This window comes from Chlamydotis macqueenii, chromosome 15 (assembly GCF_036417535.1).
Source record: "Chlamydotis macqueenii isolate bChlMac1 chromosome 15, bChlMac1.mat, whole genome shotgun sequence".
In the NCBI taxonomy this organism is placed as follows: domain Eukaryota; kingdom Metazoa; phylum Chordata; class Aves; order Otidiformes; family Otididae; genus Chlamydotis; species Chlamydotis macqueenii.
The window spans coordinates 8,180,551-8,195,048 of NC_141570.1; the positions used below are offsets into that span (position 1 = coordinate 8,180,551).

The following is a 14,498-nucleotide window of genomic DNA, read 5'->3' on the forward strand; positions in this document are numbered from 1 at the left end:
GAAGTGGTTATATGGTTTTGGCAAAATTAGATCACTGCTCTTGGTAGTCAGAGCTAGAGCTTGTGACCAAGATGATGCCAGGGCATGAACATTTTTTTTTTTTCTCCTCATTAAATAATTACATATTTAGTTTAAAATCAATAAAAGTAGTCAAGTAGACCAACAAATACAAAAAAGACAGGTAGATGAAAGAATATTGCACATGTATGTCCAAGCAGCATTTAACCAGAACACTCTGCCTGTGTCCCCTCCCCAAGATACTACCACAATCTGTAAGAAAAAAAAAAAATTAGTGCAGTCAATCACTCAGCAGTGCCTGATTAAACCCCCGGGGCAGCCTGCCTGCACACTGCCGCCCCCAGACCCGCTCACACACCTGCCGCTGAGCTGGCACAGCCGCCCTCGAGCACTGCAGCACTGCTGTCACTGCCTTCACACGGCACCCACCAGGCTTTGTGAAGGACAGGCACAGGGTACTACAACAAATGACCTGAAGTGACTCTGAAACAGAACTGGATTTTTTTTTTTTGGTAAATATATATCTATATTTAAGGTCTGCCAGGGCCCTGCTGTAATGCATAGGCCAAGCTGTCCTCACGTACTCACTTTGGTCAAATAGTCAGTTGCCCCCTCAGCTTGTGCGCCAGTGTACGCAGGTTTAGTTAGACCTTGGCATACTGGCGCCTTTTGTAAAAGCTCAGCCTTCAGCATAAATGCAGAATCTGCTTTACCCAGCAGAATTACTTGAGGTCATTACAGATGCAAGGGTGTCAAGACCCTTGGTTATTTGATGCCATGTGAGAAAAGTACTGAAATCCACTTACGTATGAAAGTGGAATGAGCGTGTCCTGAAACCTGCAATAAACCACCACCACCACACACTTCATCTCCGCACTGTGGTTATACCACACTGGTGTCACATTCTCGTGTCTGACAAGAAATACAAGCTCCATGTTCCTGAGACAAACTGTTGAGCGCTTTCAGCACAACATCTGGCATGTGGTCTGTTATCATCTTGGGACTTATTAAAATGCTGCTGAAGACTGTTTCGTTTGACCATCTTGCTGTATATTTAATATCTGAAGAGCACAACCTAAAAAATCAAAACAAAACCAAAATGAAACCGCACCACAACTACAACAGCTCAGACTGTCAGAACTGGTGCTCCGTGCCAGGCTTGGAACTGAGAACCTGGAGCCTTCTGACCCTGCTCAGGGAGGGACTGGAACCTCCTCCCTGCGGGAAGGTGGGCTCCCGGAGAGCAGCAGTTCTGACCTTCGGCAAACAGGCGGAGACGCTGCCATTCAATGTCCCTGAAGGCAGAACTACGCCAAGCCACACTGTGCCTCAACAGCAAAAGAAGCTAGTAACTAATCCTGCTAAAAGAAACACGGAACAGCCTGAGCAAAGGGGGGTGAGGGGTTAAACAATGCACCTTCACACAGTTAACAGCAAATTTAGGGAACAAGTCACAGTGGGAGCAGCAGGAGGCAGGACACTAGATTGAATGCTGCACATATGATGTATTTAGGATCTTATTTTACAAAACTACCTAATAGGAGTGCGTGTGTGCTAGTCCAGTTAAGAAAAAAAAAAAAAAAAAAAAACAAACACAAAACAAAACCCCAACATGATTAGCTGCTGTGCTGTGATGTAAAAGAAATGACCTTAATAAAGTAAAGTAGAAGAGCAGCCATCAAGCAAACCTGCCAGGTCACAGGTGTATTTAACCTGTAAAACTAGGATTAAAATTGTTAAACATTAAAGATGTGAAGCTTAAATAAAATACTGATCTATTGAATGGGAGGAAAAAAGTAGATTTCTTCTCCAGCCTTTTTCTTCCCTTTTCTATAAGGTACAGATTTTTTTTACCCTTCTGTAAGAGGGTCTTGTGCAAGTCACAGATGCTCTTATTTCTATTTCAGAATGAAATGTCTCACTTGTGGGCTGTTTCAGGTTGTTCAGTCTTAAAAAAAACCAACATAAACAAAACAAACAAACAAAAAAAAAACCCACCCCTAGACACAACAGTGCCCCAACAAAACCACAATCCGCACCCTTCCAGCAGTTTCAGCTTTTCTGCTCTGTCTCACCTGCCTGCATCCACAGGAAAGCAGCAAGAGACAGGAAACTGAGGGTTGCACGGGCACACTGGTAACTGTCGCAACTGGACCTCTCCAGTCTGGCTGTGCTGGTATTACTGGCAATATTTTGCCTCTTTCTCACCACCAAATATCCATGTAAATAACCAGGTGTTTTGTTATCACTTCACTACTACCAGGCCATGACAAGATCTGCAGTCTCAGGCAGGACCTGCAGCCAAAGCTGAACCTCACAGTCTTACTGTTTGAAGTCATCACTTCAGCAAGGGCAATGTACGGGCAGAATACGGCACGCAGGCTTAAAGAGGGCTCAAAGCCAAACAGAAAGCAGCACAGAGGCACAGAATAAAAACTGCAAGGCTGGCTAGTGCGTAATAACCAAAGATGGATACTGGAGAAGCAGATGAGACGCAGAGCTGGAAACCTACTGTGAAAGTGAGAAGCAGCTCCAAGTAGATTTTAGGAAAACAGACAGTGCCTTCATTATTCTACTTACCTCCTAGAGCTGGATTCTTCTACAATATGGATAATCTTTCCAGGAAGATACAGACGAGGATACTGAGGCGGTGAATTTAAGTGTGGTTCATCCTCAAGCGCATTGTATGAAGGTGATCGATGAACCATTAAACTCTCCTCAGCTAGAAGCGGCTGGGTGAGCGCGTCTTGGTTTCTACCATCCAGCTCAGTTGGGAAGTTATCTGGATCTCCTCCAAACACTTCGTACCAGCACCCACGCAGCAAAATCTGGTACTGAATTCAGAAAGAAAAACAGTCAAATCAAGGTTTGGCATCTGTTCGAGTAACTTCTTCTAGTTGTGTGCCGGCACACGTCATCTGAAACTTCAATTAAAAGATTAAAAGTGACTGTGTGCACATGCTCCCCAAACTTTTTCTTTGATAAAACCTCACCGAATTTTCCCCTCAGGAACATCTGTTTTCCTGATATCTAACCCAAGCCACTAGTAACACTACAGAAAACACTACAATCTTTTTACCAGTTGAATTATTCTGTGTGGATTCTGCTCTGCAGATCTACATTTTCTTGCACCTGTAACTTCTAACTGTCCATTATCTTATGCTGTATTTCTAACATGGCCCAGGCCCTCTACGCAACCCCTCATCCTGGGACTACATGGAAATCTTGTGAGTACAGCAGATTTAACTGTAGATGTTCAGAAATGGCAGTTTTGAATCCTTAAGCCGCTCCTCTATACCTCCAGGATCATCTTGCCTGACACCACTTCCAGCACTTTCAAAACTGTTTTTCTCACCACCACTAAGAAGAAGAGGCAAGCAATTAACACTGTAACAGAGAAATATGTGGTTTCCAAATGGAAGTCTGAAGGCAAAATTTAAGTAAAACCACTAATTTGTTTACTTACTGATACTAAAATGGTTATTAAAGTAATCCTACTGATTTTTCATCTTTTTAGCTGGTTTGTTTTGGTTTTGTTTTTTAATTTTCATTTTTTAATAGTTTCCTTTATCAGCAAAACTAGCAAACAAAAAATTTCAGGTCTTGGATGCTGTGCGCAGGTATCTTCCAGGTCTTGCTGAATCTCAATTTCCAACAAGACAGCTTTATAGACCAAGAGACTAAGACAAACGTTGCTGAATTAAAGAAAACACTCCTGTTCCCAAACACAATTGTAACTCCTGTAAGATCAGAAATACACACACCGATTGTCACTGCAGTAAAGCTGGGGTTTAACCCAGGTAACAACTCCACTGACTTTTAACCAGGAACTGTACTTGGTTACCTTGGGTCTGTTGCAGTTTGCCACAATTCTCACTATTCTTCTCTTTAAATCCTCCATGTTGGGCATACTTAACCTGTTTAAACACACAAAGTAAAGAAGAGTCCTATTCTCTGCAATCTAAGGCATCCCTGAAAGAACCATTTAAAAATATTTCCATCTCACCTTGCAACAAGGTCCTTTCCAACAATGACTGAAACAATAAAGTGCTTAGTGTAATCTGCAAGTGATTTGCTTAAAAAAAAAAAAAGAGACACTTTAGATATGCTAAAGAGATAGGCACACTTTAGTTTTATGATTATCTTTATCATCCAATAAAATACAAATATGTGGCAATAGCAGTCACTCTGCAGTAGGCTTTCTGACCTACTTGCTACAGATGACAGAGTAACGCCGATGCTGACTGTGATGGTATGTGTAGATGTCAGACAAGCCAGGCTAGACCAGTCAGGTGAGCATTTTATTTCCAAAACACTTCTTTCAAACTCTAATTATGCTACCTGACAGCATTCACTAGATATATTGCATTCTGTAATACTCCCCCCCAAGAACTTGACTGTAACTCAAGATGGAACAAATCTAATTCCAGTGGAGAACGTACAAACAAACTCTTAACAGAGTCAAGCCCAGAGTTACCAGCTAACGTTCTGTCAACTACCTTGAAGATTTTTACATCGTAGACACAGAACCGAGTAACAAAAGTTTCTTACCTTAAAAGTCCTCCTGGAGGAGAAAAGGCGTAACATCTTAATGTTGGGAAAGAGTTCCTGAGCATGATTGCCAAGATAGAAGCTGTTCCGCCACCCAAACTGTGACCAGCTATCACAAGTTTATATTCCTACAGACAGAAAGAGAGGACTGAGACACAGACGGACACAGAAAAAGCTTTGCGTAATTTTTCTGGCAAACTAAGTTTTCTGGAAGGTAACTTACTGGAGCAATTGTGAAAGCCTGGTTTAAAATTCCATCATTTATTAGCTTTCGATAGATGTAATTTGCAGCTTGAGTTATTCCCTACAAGACAGCATTTAAAGTTAGAAGAGAAGGGTATGTCTAACCTGAAGTGGGATACATGTATACTTTAAATACTACACCATCACAGAACAACTTTCTTTTTGCAAAGCTGGTCTTCTCTTTTAACCTCCTCCTGACACAGGTCCAGTTATAACCAAGTGGTCTTCTATGTAATAGTTAAAAAGGTTTTTGAATATTTAATAAGGACATAAAGACTGACAAGAGGGTTACAAATTCTACCTTGCAGTTTCAGAGGCAGTATCTGATGCAACAGCCAAGACACTGAAAGTTTGTGCAATCCATCCCACAAGGAGAATACTCTTCCTGTTTAACTAAAGGATCTCAGGTGTTTATTGTTTTCTTACTGCTGAAATGATTTATGAACAGCTACAGACTGCACGCACCTTATGCACAAAGCCATTCTCTAGGACATCCTCCAGTGTCAAGTCTTCACAATCTGCTGACAGATCAGTGAGAATGTCCTGTAAAGATGACAGCTCTTGTCAGGCGCCTCTGCAGGGCTCCACGGCTCATGGGTCGTGCTCTGCTACTCAGCATTGTCACAGGGACAACAAAACACAACCCACCATAAACCACCACCCAAGCAAATACACAGAGAATCATAACTCTCATTCCAGCAGCTATTTCCAAGCCCCAAACAGAGCCATTACAAAGGTACCTCCGCTCACAATAAAAAGGAATTACCACTGCCTGCCCTCCACGCTCCCTTCCAGCGGCACAGGGAATATTACTCACCCAAGGACAGGGGGCTCACAGCTTAAGCCTGCGAGACTCGTACCTGTGAGCGAGTTGTTTTCACATGGGCCAGTGTAACACAATTTCCTCTAGATACTAGGAGATCACCCTTTTCTATAAAGCTAATTATGTGTATCAGATGGACGATACCTCAAAAGACAAGGTTCCTCTCACTGCAACCACAATAGCTTCTTTTTTGTGATCCAAAGCAACAAAAAATGGAATCTCATAGATCTGGAGGGGAAAACTGTAATCAGCAAAGACACCAACTTTCTTAAGAGTAAGCATTTGTTCTCACCTTCTGAAAGCTCTCTTATTGAGCTCTCTTTATTGTATTATAGAAAGAAGCTGAATATTATTTTCTTATCAAGTTATCATAAATGCCTTCATTGCAATACTGAGACAGATTAATGTCAGTGGTTTTGTGGCTGTTCCTTTGAATTAGGAAAAAAATAATCAGAATTTAGTGTTTCAGGGCCTGTTTTCATTTGGCTTTGCAGCTTGCACTTTATAATGGCAAAGTAGAAACTTCACCCCTTGCTTTCACTGAATTAACCACTAAGCTTTTTTGTTGAATGCCTGTCCAGATTGTTTACCTTGTTATGAAAACTGATATGAATGAAGTCTCTGTACTGCAGTCCTGTTATTTTTAGGATGGATCCAAAGTGAATGTTATGACGATCACTGCCAGTTATATCAGAATCTGTTGGTCTATTTCCGCAACTAACAAACACAGAAGAGAAAAACTTTCATGTTCAAATTTTTTAGGTTTCCTTTCAAGGAATCAAATTCAGTTACACTTGCTGAAGATTTCTGCCAGGAATCAAATGCTCCTTTTTTTTTTTTTTCTTTTCTCTCCCAATAGTACCAGTAGCCTGATACAAGATGTTACCTCTGCCCACAAACCTGCTTTTGCCCGAGTAGCATGCCATACATTTTCACTTTGAGGACTGGCAAATACACCATTGCTGCAGGACTACCAGCAGAGCAAAAAATGCAGTAAGAAAAGAATTCTTAAAACTACAGGCCAGTGACAAGAAATACAAACAAGCAAAAAGGAAATTCAAAACAAATTCTGTACAACAGGCTTATTTCATGTTCCACTGTATTATGTGGTATTTTTTTTCCCCCTAGTCATTTATATTTCAGTAGGTTAAATAATTCCATGTTACTAATTAAGAAAATTGTGGTTACAGTCATCAACACCAGTGGTCACTTAAATATACAGCATTACGCACACTTCAGTACTGATTGTAAACATTTTTTTGAGTAAAGAGGGAAAAGGGAATAAAATGGAGGCTGGAGGGATAAGTAACTTTTGCTAATTCCTTTAAGACAGGGAAGACTATTTATACACTTTTATTTCTAAACATTTCTATGTGCCCAAAAGACAGCTCTAAGCAGCCTAATTTTAAAACACTTTGGGTTTAATTCCAATTCTTCCTTTGTCATTTTGCTAAACGAATTTCATTTATCTCAATCACAAACTCTTCTTAAGAAACAAAACCTAATCTGTTTCTGAAGGTGGACAGATATTTGAATTTGTGACAGAAAACTACCAGTCAAGCTCACGTACCTCCAAGAGTGATATAATTAAATGCAACAAAAATACTGCTATTGAAACTATTTTATTTCTGCTAACACTAGTTAAATAAAAGGAAGCTATGTGTTTTTAAGCTCTTGATCAAACCTACCAGTCACCACTGAGCTTACAGAGCGCAGTAAATGGGTTGGTGTATATGTAGTAGGGCCAGCCATAAGCAGCTGCAGCAAACAGCATATAATGAGTAGCATTCTCCAGTTCAATCTCCAAATCATCTGCCTGAAAGGACACAGAGAAGGAGCGAGAGGAAGAAAGGTGTTAGGCAGCCCCAGAATAAGACCTGAACACAGACCAGTGAAAATAAGGGCATGATGAAATATGCACTATCCAAAAGGAAAACCTCGAGGTCCAAGAGGAACTAAAGATAACCACTTGTATTCCAGGAAGAAAATGTGTTAATTTACACAGCTACACAGCTCAAGAATCTTGAAAAGCTCTCACTAAATCAGTTTCTTCCAGTACTTACACATGATAAGCTCAATACCAAAACCAACATTCACTCCAAATGTTACTTAAGGGTGTCAAAGGAACGGCTATAGAGTCTGTAGCAGATCTCTCTGGTAAGGTCTTTTAAAGCACGACCCCATCATATGGACTGGATTCAAAAAGAAGTTGATAGAAATGCACTGGTTGAAGTAGAATTACATACTTCTACGTAACACAGACCAAAAGAAGGTAAAATAATTTACAAAGGCATTTTACCACAGAAGACTAGCAAAAATCAATTAGCAAATTGTAACACATCATTTGAAAGTATGTAAGAGATGCTATTTTCACTTGTTACCTTGTCTGGATATTTGCAGCAGACGTAATTCAAACACACCACAACACCAAAAGACTACCTTTTCAGTTCTAAATATAAATTTTCTCTCTGTTCCCTTCCTCTCCCAGCTCTTCAACAATGATCAAATGTCCTAAATGGGTCCTTTTGTACTTAATTCATATATAAGTTCTACGTACACAAAAGCAGACAAATGTTTTGACTGCAAACTCATCGAGATGTTTTCACTGCATGTATTAATAATTTAAATAGTTGTGAATTTTTATAGTACTGTTTAATCTTGTTTAAAAAAAAAAACAAACAAAAAACAAAAAAAACAACAAAACCAAAACACTCTTGTGCAAAAAACTGCACTTCAATTTGATCTGGCACCATCTCCTAGAGTAATTGCACCAGAAACTGCAACAATCCTATCTTACCTCAAGAGATGATGGAGAATGACACAGGACTTCTTCAGGCTCTTTTGGGCAACTTTCCATTTTATCTTGCTCTTGATGGAGCAAAGTCAAACCAGCTGCTATGTCACTTGGCACCAGATCAGTGTCCTGTACCAAAAAATGAGAGTGTGCTTAAAACTGTCCCACACGTCAACATGGCAAGACTATCTCATAAGAAAATGCACAAAGAATTATATTTTTCAGTTTATATAAATATCTTTCACATAGAGGAAATGTGCATTGGAGAAACAGGCCACAGCAGCATCTAACCTCCCATCCCTTTCGTCCATGCAGAATGTTTTCTTCAGTAGCACCGATGACAATTCTACACATGAATGTCACTGCTTAACAAAATACCCGACAGAGGACCTGCTCAGCCATACGGTACATAATGATTGACATTACTGATCACTATTCTGTACCACTATGTGAAAAATTCTATGTGAAAAGTCCTCTATACTGAGAACAACTGAGAAGGATTTTACACAGGAGAAGGTGGAAGGGTTTTTATTTAACAGTCTGGGGCAGTCATCTCTCCATATGACTCACACCCTTTACCCTATAAACCACTCAGTAGGCTGTAGCTATAAATCCTGCCCGAGTGCTGCTGAATGAACAAGAATTACTAGTCTTGAATCACGAACAGATTTCAAAGTCAGCATTGAAATATGACTGCCAAAGTAGTAGATGTCATAAATTTGGGCTAAATCAACACTATGCAGACTTCGATCTGGCAGATGTTCTCTGTTTCCAAAAAGCAGCTTCCTGCATGTGCATATACCACTCTAGTCTGGTACATGCTCAGGCGTGGCTCAGAATGAGAACACTGCCTTAATAGACTGTGGGGCTCATTTTTTTAACAGGCAGAATGTAGTCCGATTCTTTGCTATGGGTACAACTCCTTACTCGTCAGTAGGAAAAATGCCTTGATCTTTGCATATCGAGGAAAAGAAACTCACCCTTGTTTTCCCGAGTAGACACTCGCCTAAGGAGAAAGAACACTGTTTTCTCACAGCCTTTCACGCGCTGTGAAATCTTTGTTAAAGGGAGGGAAAATTAATGGCATCTATCTTACATGAGAATCACCTTTAATTCTGAAATTGGCACATTCAAAGCCTGATTTCAAGGCACAGGGCAGCAGGGACCTCTGGCTGAACAAAGGTACATATGTGTTGCAATGTCTGCAAATTCAGAGTTAGTTAACAGAACATAAAAAAAGCTTTCCATCTTACTGAAAAGTAGGCGCGGAAAAGCTCTGCAATGCTTGTAAAAGCCACTCGATGGTCATCATCTTGCACAATACAGCAACACAGTAACCTGATTCTTTTTTCCCAGACTCTGGTGGCAGTGTTCTTCACATTATACAGCAACTGCCCTGACTGACTGCTCTCCAGGTTCCGATTTACATTACTGGTGAGGTAAAATGTCTTTTTCCCCCCAAGTGGATCAAAGACAATTATAACTCCAATGACGGTAAAGACAATGATAATCCAGCTGCAAAACAGAAGGAAGTGAGACAAAAAGACCATGAAACCAGATACTTCTGACAAGTACACAAGCAAACACAACTAGAGATCTTGACAGATAGTATTTCATTCCTAACTTTGTTTTCTATCTGTTACTGTCTTACGTTCTGTTGTCGGGCTTTCAATCCACTAGGCACAACACCACGGCTGTCAGTTCATTTCACACAGGGCACCACTCAGAATCACAGCCCTGTGCTTTGGAAACAGCAACCCAGATGTGCCAAAGGCTCCATTTTTCACTATCTAGTTACTACCCTCTTCACATTTATCCAGTTTTCTACATTGTCATCTACCTCTCTTACCCTTTCCGACCTTCACCTCCTTTCTTTCACTCTAGCACGTGCTCTCTCAAGGCAAGAGCCTCAAGCTTGTTTAGGGAAGGATATCAACTCATTCTAGCTACCTAGATTTAAAAATTCTTCCCCTTCCACAATGAAAACCCTTCTGTGAGAAACGACAATAATTTCTAAGAAATATCAAAGTCTCCAGCTGCTGGAAAAGCCTTCAATAAACACACAAAACCCCCATGTAAGCAGTATTTTCAGTTTTACATACACTATCAAGATTTGGAGGGAGACACCTTTACCTTGCAATAACTGTCCCAATGACAACATTTATCACAGTCTTCTCGCAGCGCACGCTGCTGTCTGACACCCACACAGCTCCCACAACAGCCCAGATGAATTCAGGCAAATAGAGAAGCAGACGAGTATAAAGTAACTTGGGAAGTGATTTTCTTGGGCCCGGATTAGAAATGGTTCCTGAAATTACAGGGAAAATTTAAAACAAGAACTGTTTAAGAGTGCATCTTAAGTACATAAAATTCTACTCAGATATATGAATTTCCTGCGCTTCGCAGAAAGGAAGAACCTTAATTGAAACTGTAAGGTATTTTCATAGTAATGGAAAGCTATCACTGAAGATGAGTTAAAAAAAACACCCCAACAACTGTTTTATAGCCATGATTCTTAGAATCTACTCTACTAATACCCCAAAATCACTCTCTAGTCAGAGGGAGTTCTGCAGTGAACATGAGGTAGTAGTGCTGTGCCCAGCGTAAGCCAAAGCTGCACACTGGAGTGTTGCTTCACCTACAGTTCCTTATGACTTTTGGTACCTACTTTTATTGTTATTCTATTTAACTTTTAGCTGGCTGAATATTTCATTTTCAGATGCTATTTTGCTGGGCTACAAACAAGTTCCTTTTACTGCATCACTAAATAATAAATTTATTCACATTCTTATTTAGAAGAACAGAATTAAGACCGTTACCAGGACAAATACTACTTAGACTACTTTCTGTATTGTTAGCTTACCAATAATCTCTTCCTTTGAGCACTCTTAGGCAATGAAAAAGGGAATAATCTTTGGTCAGCTCAGCTCCTTAAACCAGCTTGCTGACCGCAGGACAATGAGGTGGCAGGGTGTGTGTGCTCATGTGTAGGCTGGATAACTTGTAAAGGCTTAAAACACTGCAGAACAAAAACAACTTTGGAAACTATTTTCTAATTGTAAAGCTGTAGTTCACATCCAGCGACAAAGTTGTTTAAAAAGCCCTTGATACAGTGGTTGCTTATTCCCACTCCCGGGTTGTAGCCTGTACTGCAGCAGCACGGTTGCTTACACAGACGCAATCAGGTGGAACTGTGGTTCCTGAAAACAACTTTCTTTTCCCAGCACCACAACCCAGCGTATGAGTTCTGCAGTCAGGTTCACCGCTGGCATCACTAATGACCGCATCAGTACAGTGCAAGGGGTGGTACAAGAACCATTGCTCTCAAATTCACGCATCATAACCAAACTCCAAGATATCTCACCACTAGTTTTCTTGGAAATTCAGACTCAGAATTCTTCAAATTTCTTAGTTACACTGGCCTTGCAGCTGTACTTTTATACTAAACAAGGCTCTTTTCTCCTTGCTATTTACAGTTACATCTCTCACCTCCTCAGCTTTGATATAAACAGCATAACTTGGCTAATCTTCCTTTCTCTCCTGTGGAAACTTAAGGAAAATTAGTGTAGACTCAAGGCCAGGATTATCATCCACATTTCCGCTCTGTCACATTTTCTCTTCATGCACTGTTTATGCTTATTTCACTTAAATAATTTAAATACTCTTTTATTTACAGCGTGTTGACAGAATCAATATATTAGAAATTGCAGGGTCTCATCTATTACTCCAGAGACCACACACATATTTCAAATTAATCTTCCTAGCATTATATTAATAACGAGGTGCCTCACCAGGGAAAAACAAAACAAAACCAAACTTTCCTAGCATTTTTAATCGCAAATAAAGCATTTATAAAAATGACTAAAAGTTGCACTGGGGTCCTTACTTCTGTGTAGCCATTCACTTTAAGCTGCAAGACCTGTTCTATTTAATAGTACTTATTGCATTAGTTTTACTATGACATTTATATGGATCACTTTCCTATGTGTTTTTTTCTCAAGCACTGCAGCTAATGAACTTTTGCAAGATATGACGAATTCTGCCTATGCAAGGCAAAGCTAACATGATACCTCAGAGGAGAAATTGATTTTGGATAAATTCCCCTACATTCCTGTCAGACAGCTTGAGCAGCGTTCCATTCGAGGCCATGTACTGATGGTGAAAGTCGGGGAAGTTTTCAAGATGCTCTGGATGGCAATGAACGTATCACCCCCAGCTACCCTCGGCTATTGTGTCCATTTATTACCTTAGACTCCTGACTAACAGAGGCAATACCATCAAAGCAAATATATTAATGCTGACAAACAGTTTGTCAAGCTTGAGTACTATTAAACCACTTGATTTTTTTTTTGCATTGTGGTTTTTTTAATGTCAACTCCAGAATAAAAAGCCATATATATTACAATCCTACTAGACAAATATAAAATATTATTATTAACTATTTACCTTGCATACTGACGTACACCAGAGCAGACAACGCACATATTATAGAAGCAAGGAGGATGAGGAGAACGAGCAAGTAGCTGTGCAGTAATCCTCCTCCAGGACAGTTAAACCGCCCCTTATGAACTGTGTAAAGCGCAAGAATTCCAATCCACCTACAGGAAAGTAAGATAACGAAAGCTGTAGCTGGAAGGGAAAAGTGCATACTGCAAAGTAATCACCCGATAAACAGTATTCATCTTAATGAAAGCATTCCACACAGACTAATAGAAAGCGAGTTGTTATATAAGGAGTTCGTCAGAATTAAACGACTGTAAGAATACACAGCAGCAATTACAACAACGTCGTTCGCAGACCGAGCAACAGACTCCCTTTACGGTGCTACTCACTTCCCCAGATCCCAGAGATCCCAGGCTAATCTAAACAAAGGCATTATCAAATTAATTCTTGAAGTAACGAAACCGCCTTAGCACTAGTCAGCGATTAAACACAACCAAGCGCTCGCGGCTCCGTGCGGACATTACGCCACATGAGTAGGGAGGTCGGGGGGCTCTCTTACAAACCCGCCGCTCTCCTCTCCGAGGACCCAACGCCGCCGATGAAGCCGGTCGGTCGGCCGCCCGCCCGCCCGCGGACCGCAAACCTCGCCCGCCCGCGGGAGGAGCTGGCGGCCGCGCCGGGAAGCGGCCCCCGAGGCGAGGGCGGCGAGCGCCTGCCCGCCGGCCCGTCCCCGCGCGCCGCCTCACCACAGCAGCCTGACGAAGAGCTCGAAGGCTCCCGGGAGGACGAAGTCGTCGCTGCCGATGGCCCAGCGCCTGCCGAACACCACCAGCCCCGGCATCCTGCGCGAAGCGCCGCCGCTCCGCTACGGACACCTGCGCCAGCCCCTCGCCCGCCGGAAGCGGCTCCGACACCGCCCCCAGCGCCCGCCCGCTGCCGCAGGCCACACCGCCCACCCGGGGGCAGGCGCTGCCTCACGGGAGCGCGACGTCATGACGCACCGCGCGCCTCAAACTGCCTGGTAGACATGCGCGCCCTGGCCCCGCCCTCCCCAAATGGGCCAAGCAGCGCACGCGCCCTGGCTGGCCCCGGCCTTCCCGCCCGCCTCGCGCGCAGACAGCTGAGGGAGGCGGGAAGCCCGCCTTGCCCCGCCCGGGGTGCATGCGCATGCGCAGAGCGGCCGGGACGGGCGGGGGCGGCCGCCAGCTGTGCTGCCCCTGACACCGGCGCCCCTGCCGCCGTACGGCTGCGTGAGGGGGGCGGGCGGAAGAGGGCTGACCCGCTGCCAAATACCCGAGTTCCCAGCGCCCGTCCGGTCAGTCCTGGTGCTGGCGCACCCGAGGGATGGCATCTCGGCCACCACGGGTCACAGGTGGGCACCAGAAAACCAGCAAAAATACTTAACAGCTGCGGGGAATGAGGAGTCGGCGCACCGACGCCGGCCCTCGGGCAGGGACGGGGCACGGCGGCTGGCGCCCAGCCGCAGCCGCTGGCCTTTGCTGCAGCAGCCCTGTGACCTTCTCCCAGCGCCCCTGCTCCTTCTGCACGGTTGCGGGCACGTAACGGCAGCGTATCCAAGAGGGACACTTTGCAACGGAATTAAAGGACAACGCTAACAACGTGGAA

The 14,498-nt window shown here is 42.7% G+C and overlaps 1 protein-coding gene across 3 annotated transcripts; it reads right to left on the bottom strand.

The window, feature by feature from the left end:
* Positions 1–890: 890 nt before the first annotated feature.
* DAGLB (diacylglycerol lipase beta) lies at positions 891–13,801 on the bottom strand. 3 transcript variants are annotated; one of them, XM_086759636.1, is made up of 15 exons: positions 13,619–13,801; positions 12,876–13,027; positions 10,563–10,737; positions 9,683–9,944; positions 8,433–8,558; positions 7,324–7,451; positions 6,226–6,352; positions 5,780–5,863; positions 5,278–5,355; positions 4,793–4,873; positions 4,570–4,697; positions 4,025–4,093; positions 3,863–3,935; positions 2,599–2,852; positions 891–1,093 (listed from the first exon to the last, which is right to left on the bottom strand). In XM_086759636.1, the coding sequence occupies exons 1-15, from the start codon at positions 13,711–13,713 to the stop codon at positions 901–903; spliced, it is 2,025 nt and encodes a 674-aa protein (XP_086615762.1). In that variant the 5' UTR covers positions 13,714–13,801; the 3' UTR covers positions 891–900. The 3 variants fall into 3 exon arrangements, with proteins under 3 accessions (XP_086615762.1, XP_086615764.1, XP_086615763.1); XM_086759638.1 differs by lacking the exon at positions 4,793–4,873; XM_086759637.1 differs by lacking the exon at positions 4,025–4,093.
* Positions 13,802–14,498: the final 697 nt, after the last annotated feature.

Coding starts and splice junctions, on each gene's coding strand:
- DAGLB (XM_086759636.1), bottom strand. CDS start 13,713: ATGCCGGGGCTGGTGGTGTTCGGCAGGCGCTGGGCCATCGGCAGCGAC. Junction 7,452..8,432: donor ATTCTCCATCATCTCTTGAG/GTAAGATAGGAT, acceptor GTGTCCTTTCAG/GCAGATGATTTGGAGATTGA. Junction 2,853..3,862: donor CAAACTGCAACAGACCCAAG/GTAACCAAGTAC, acceptor TTCTGAATTCAG/TACCAGATTTTGCTGCGTGG.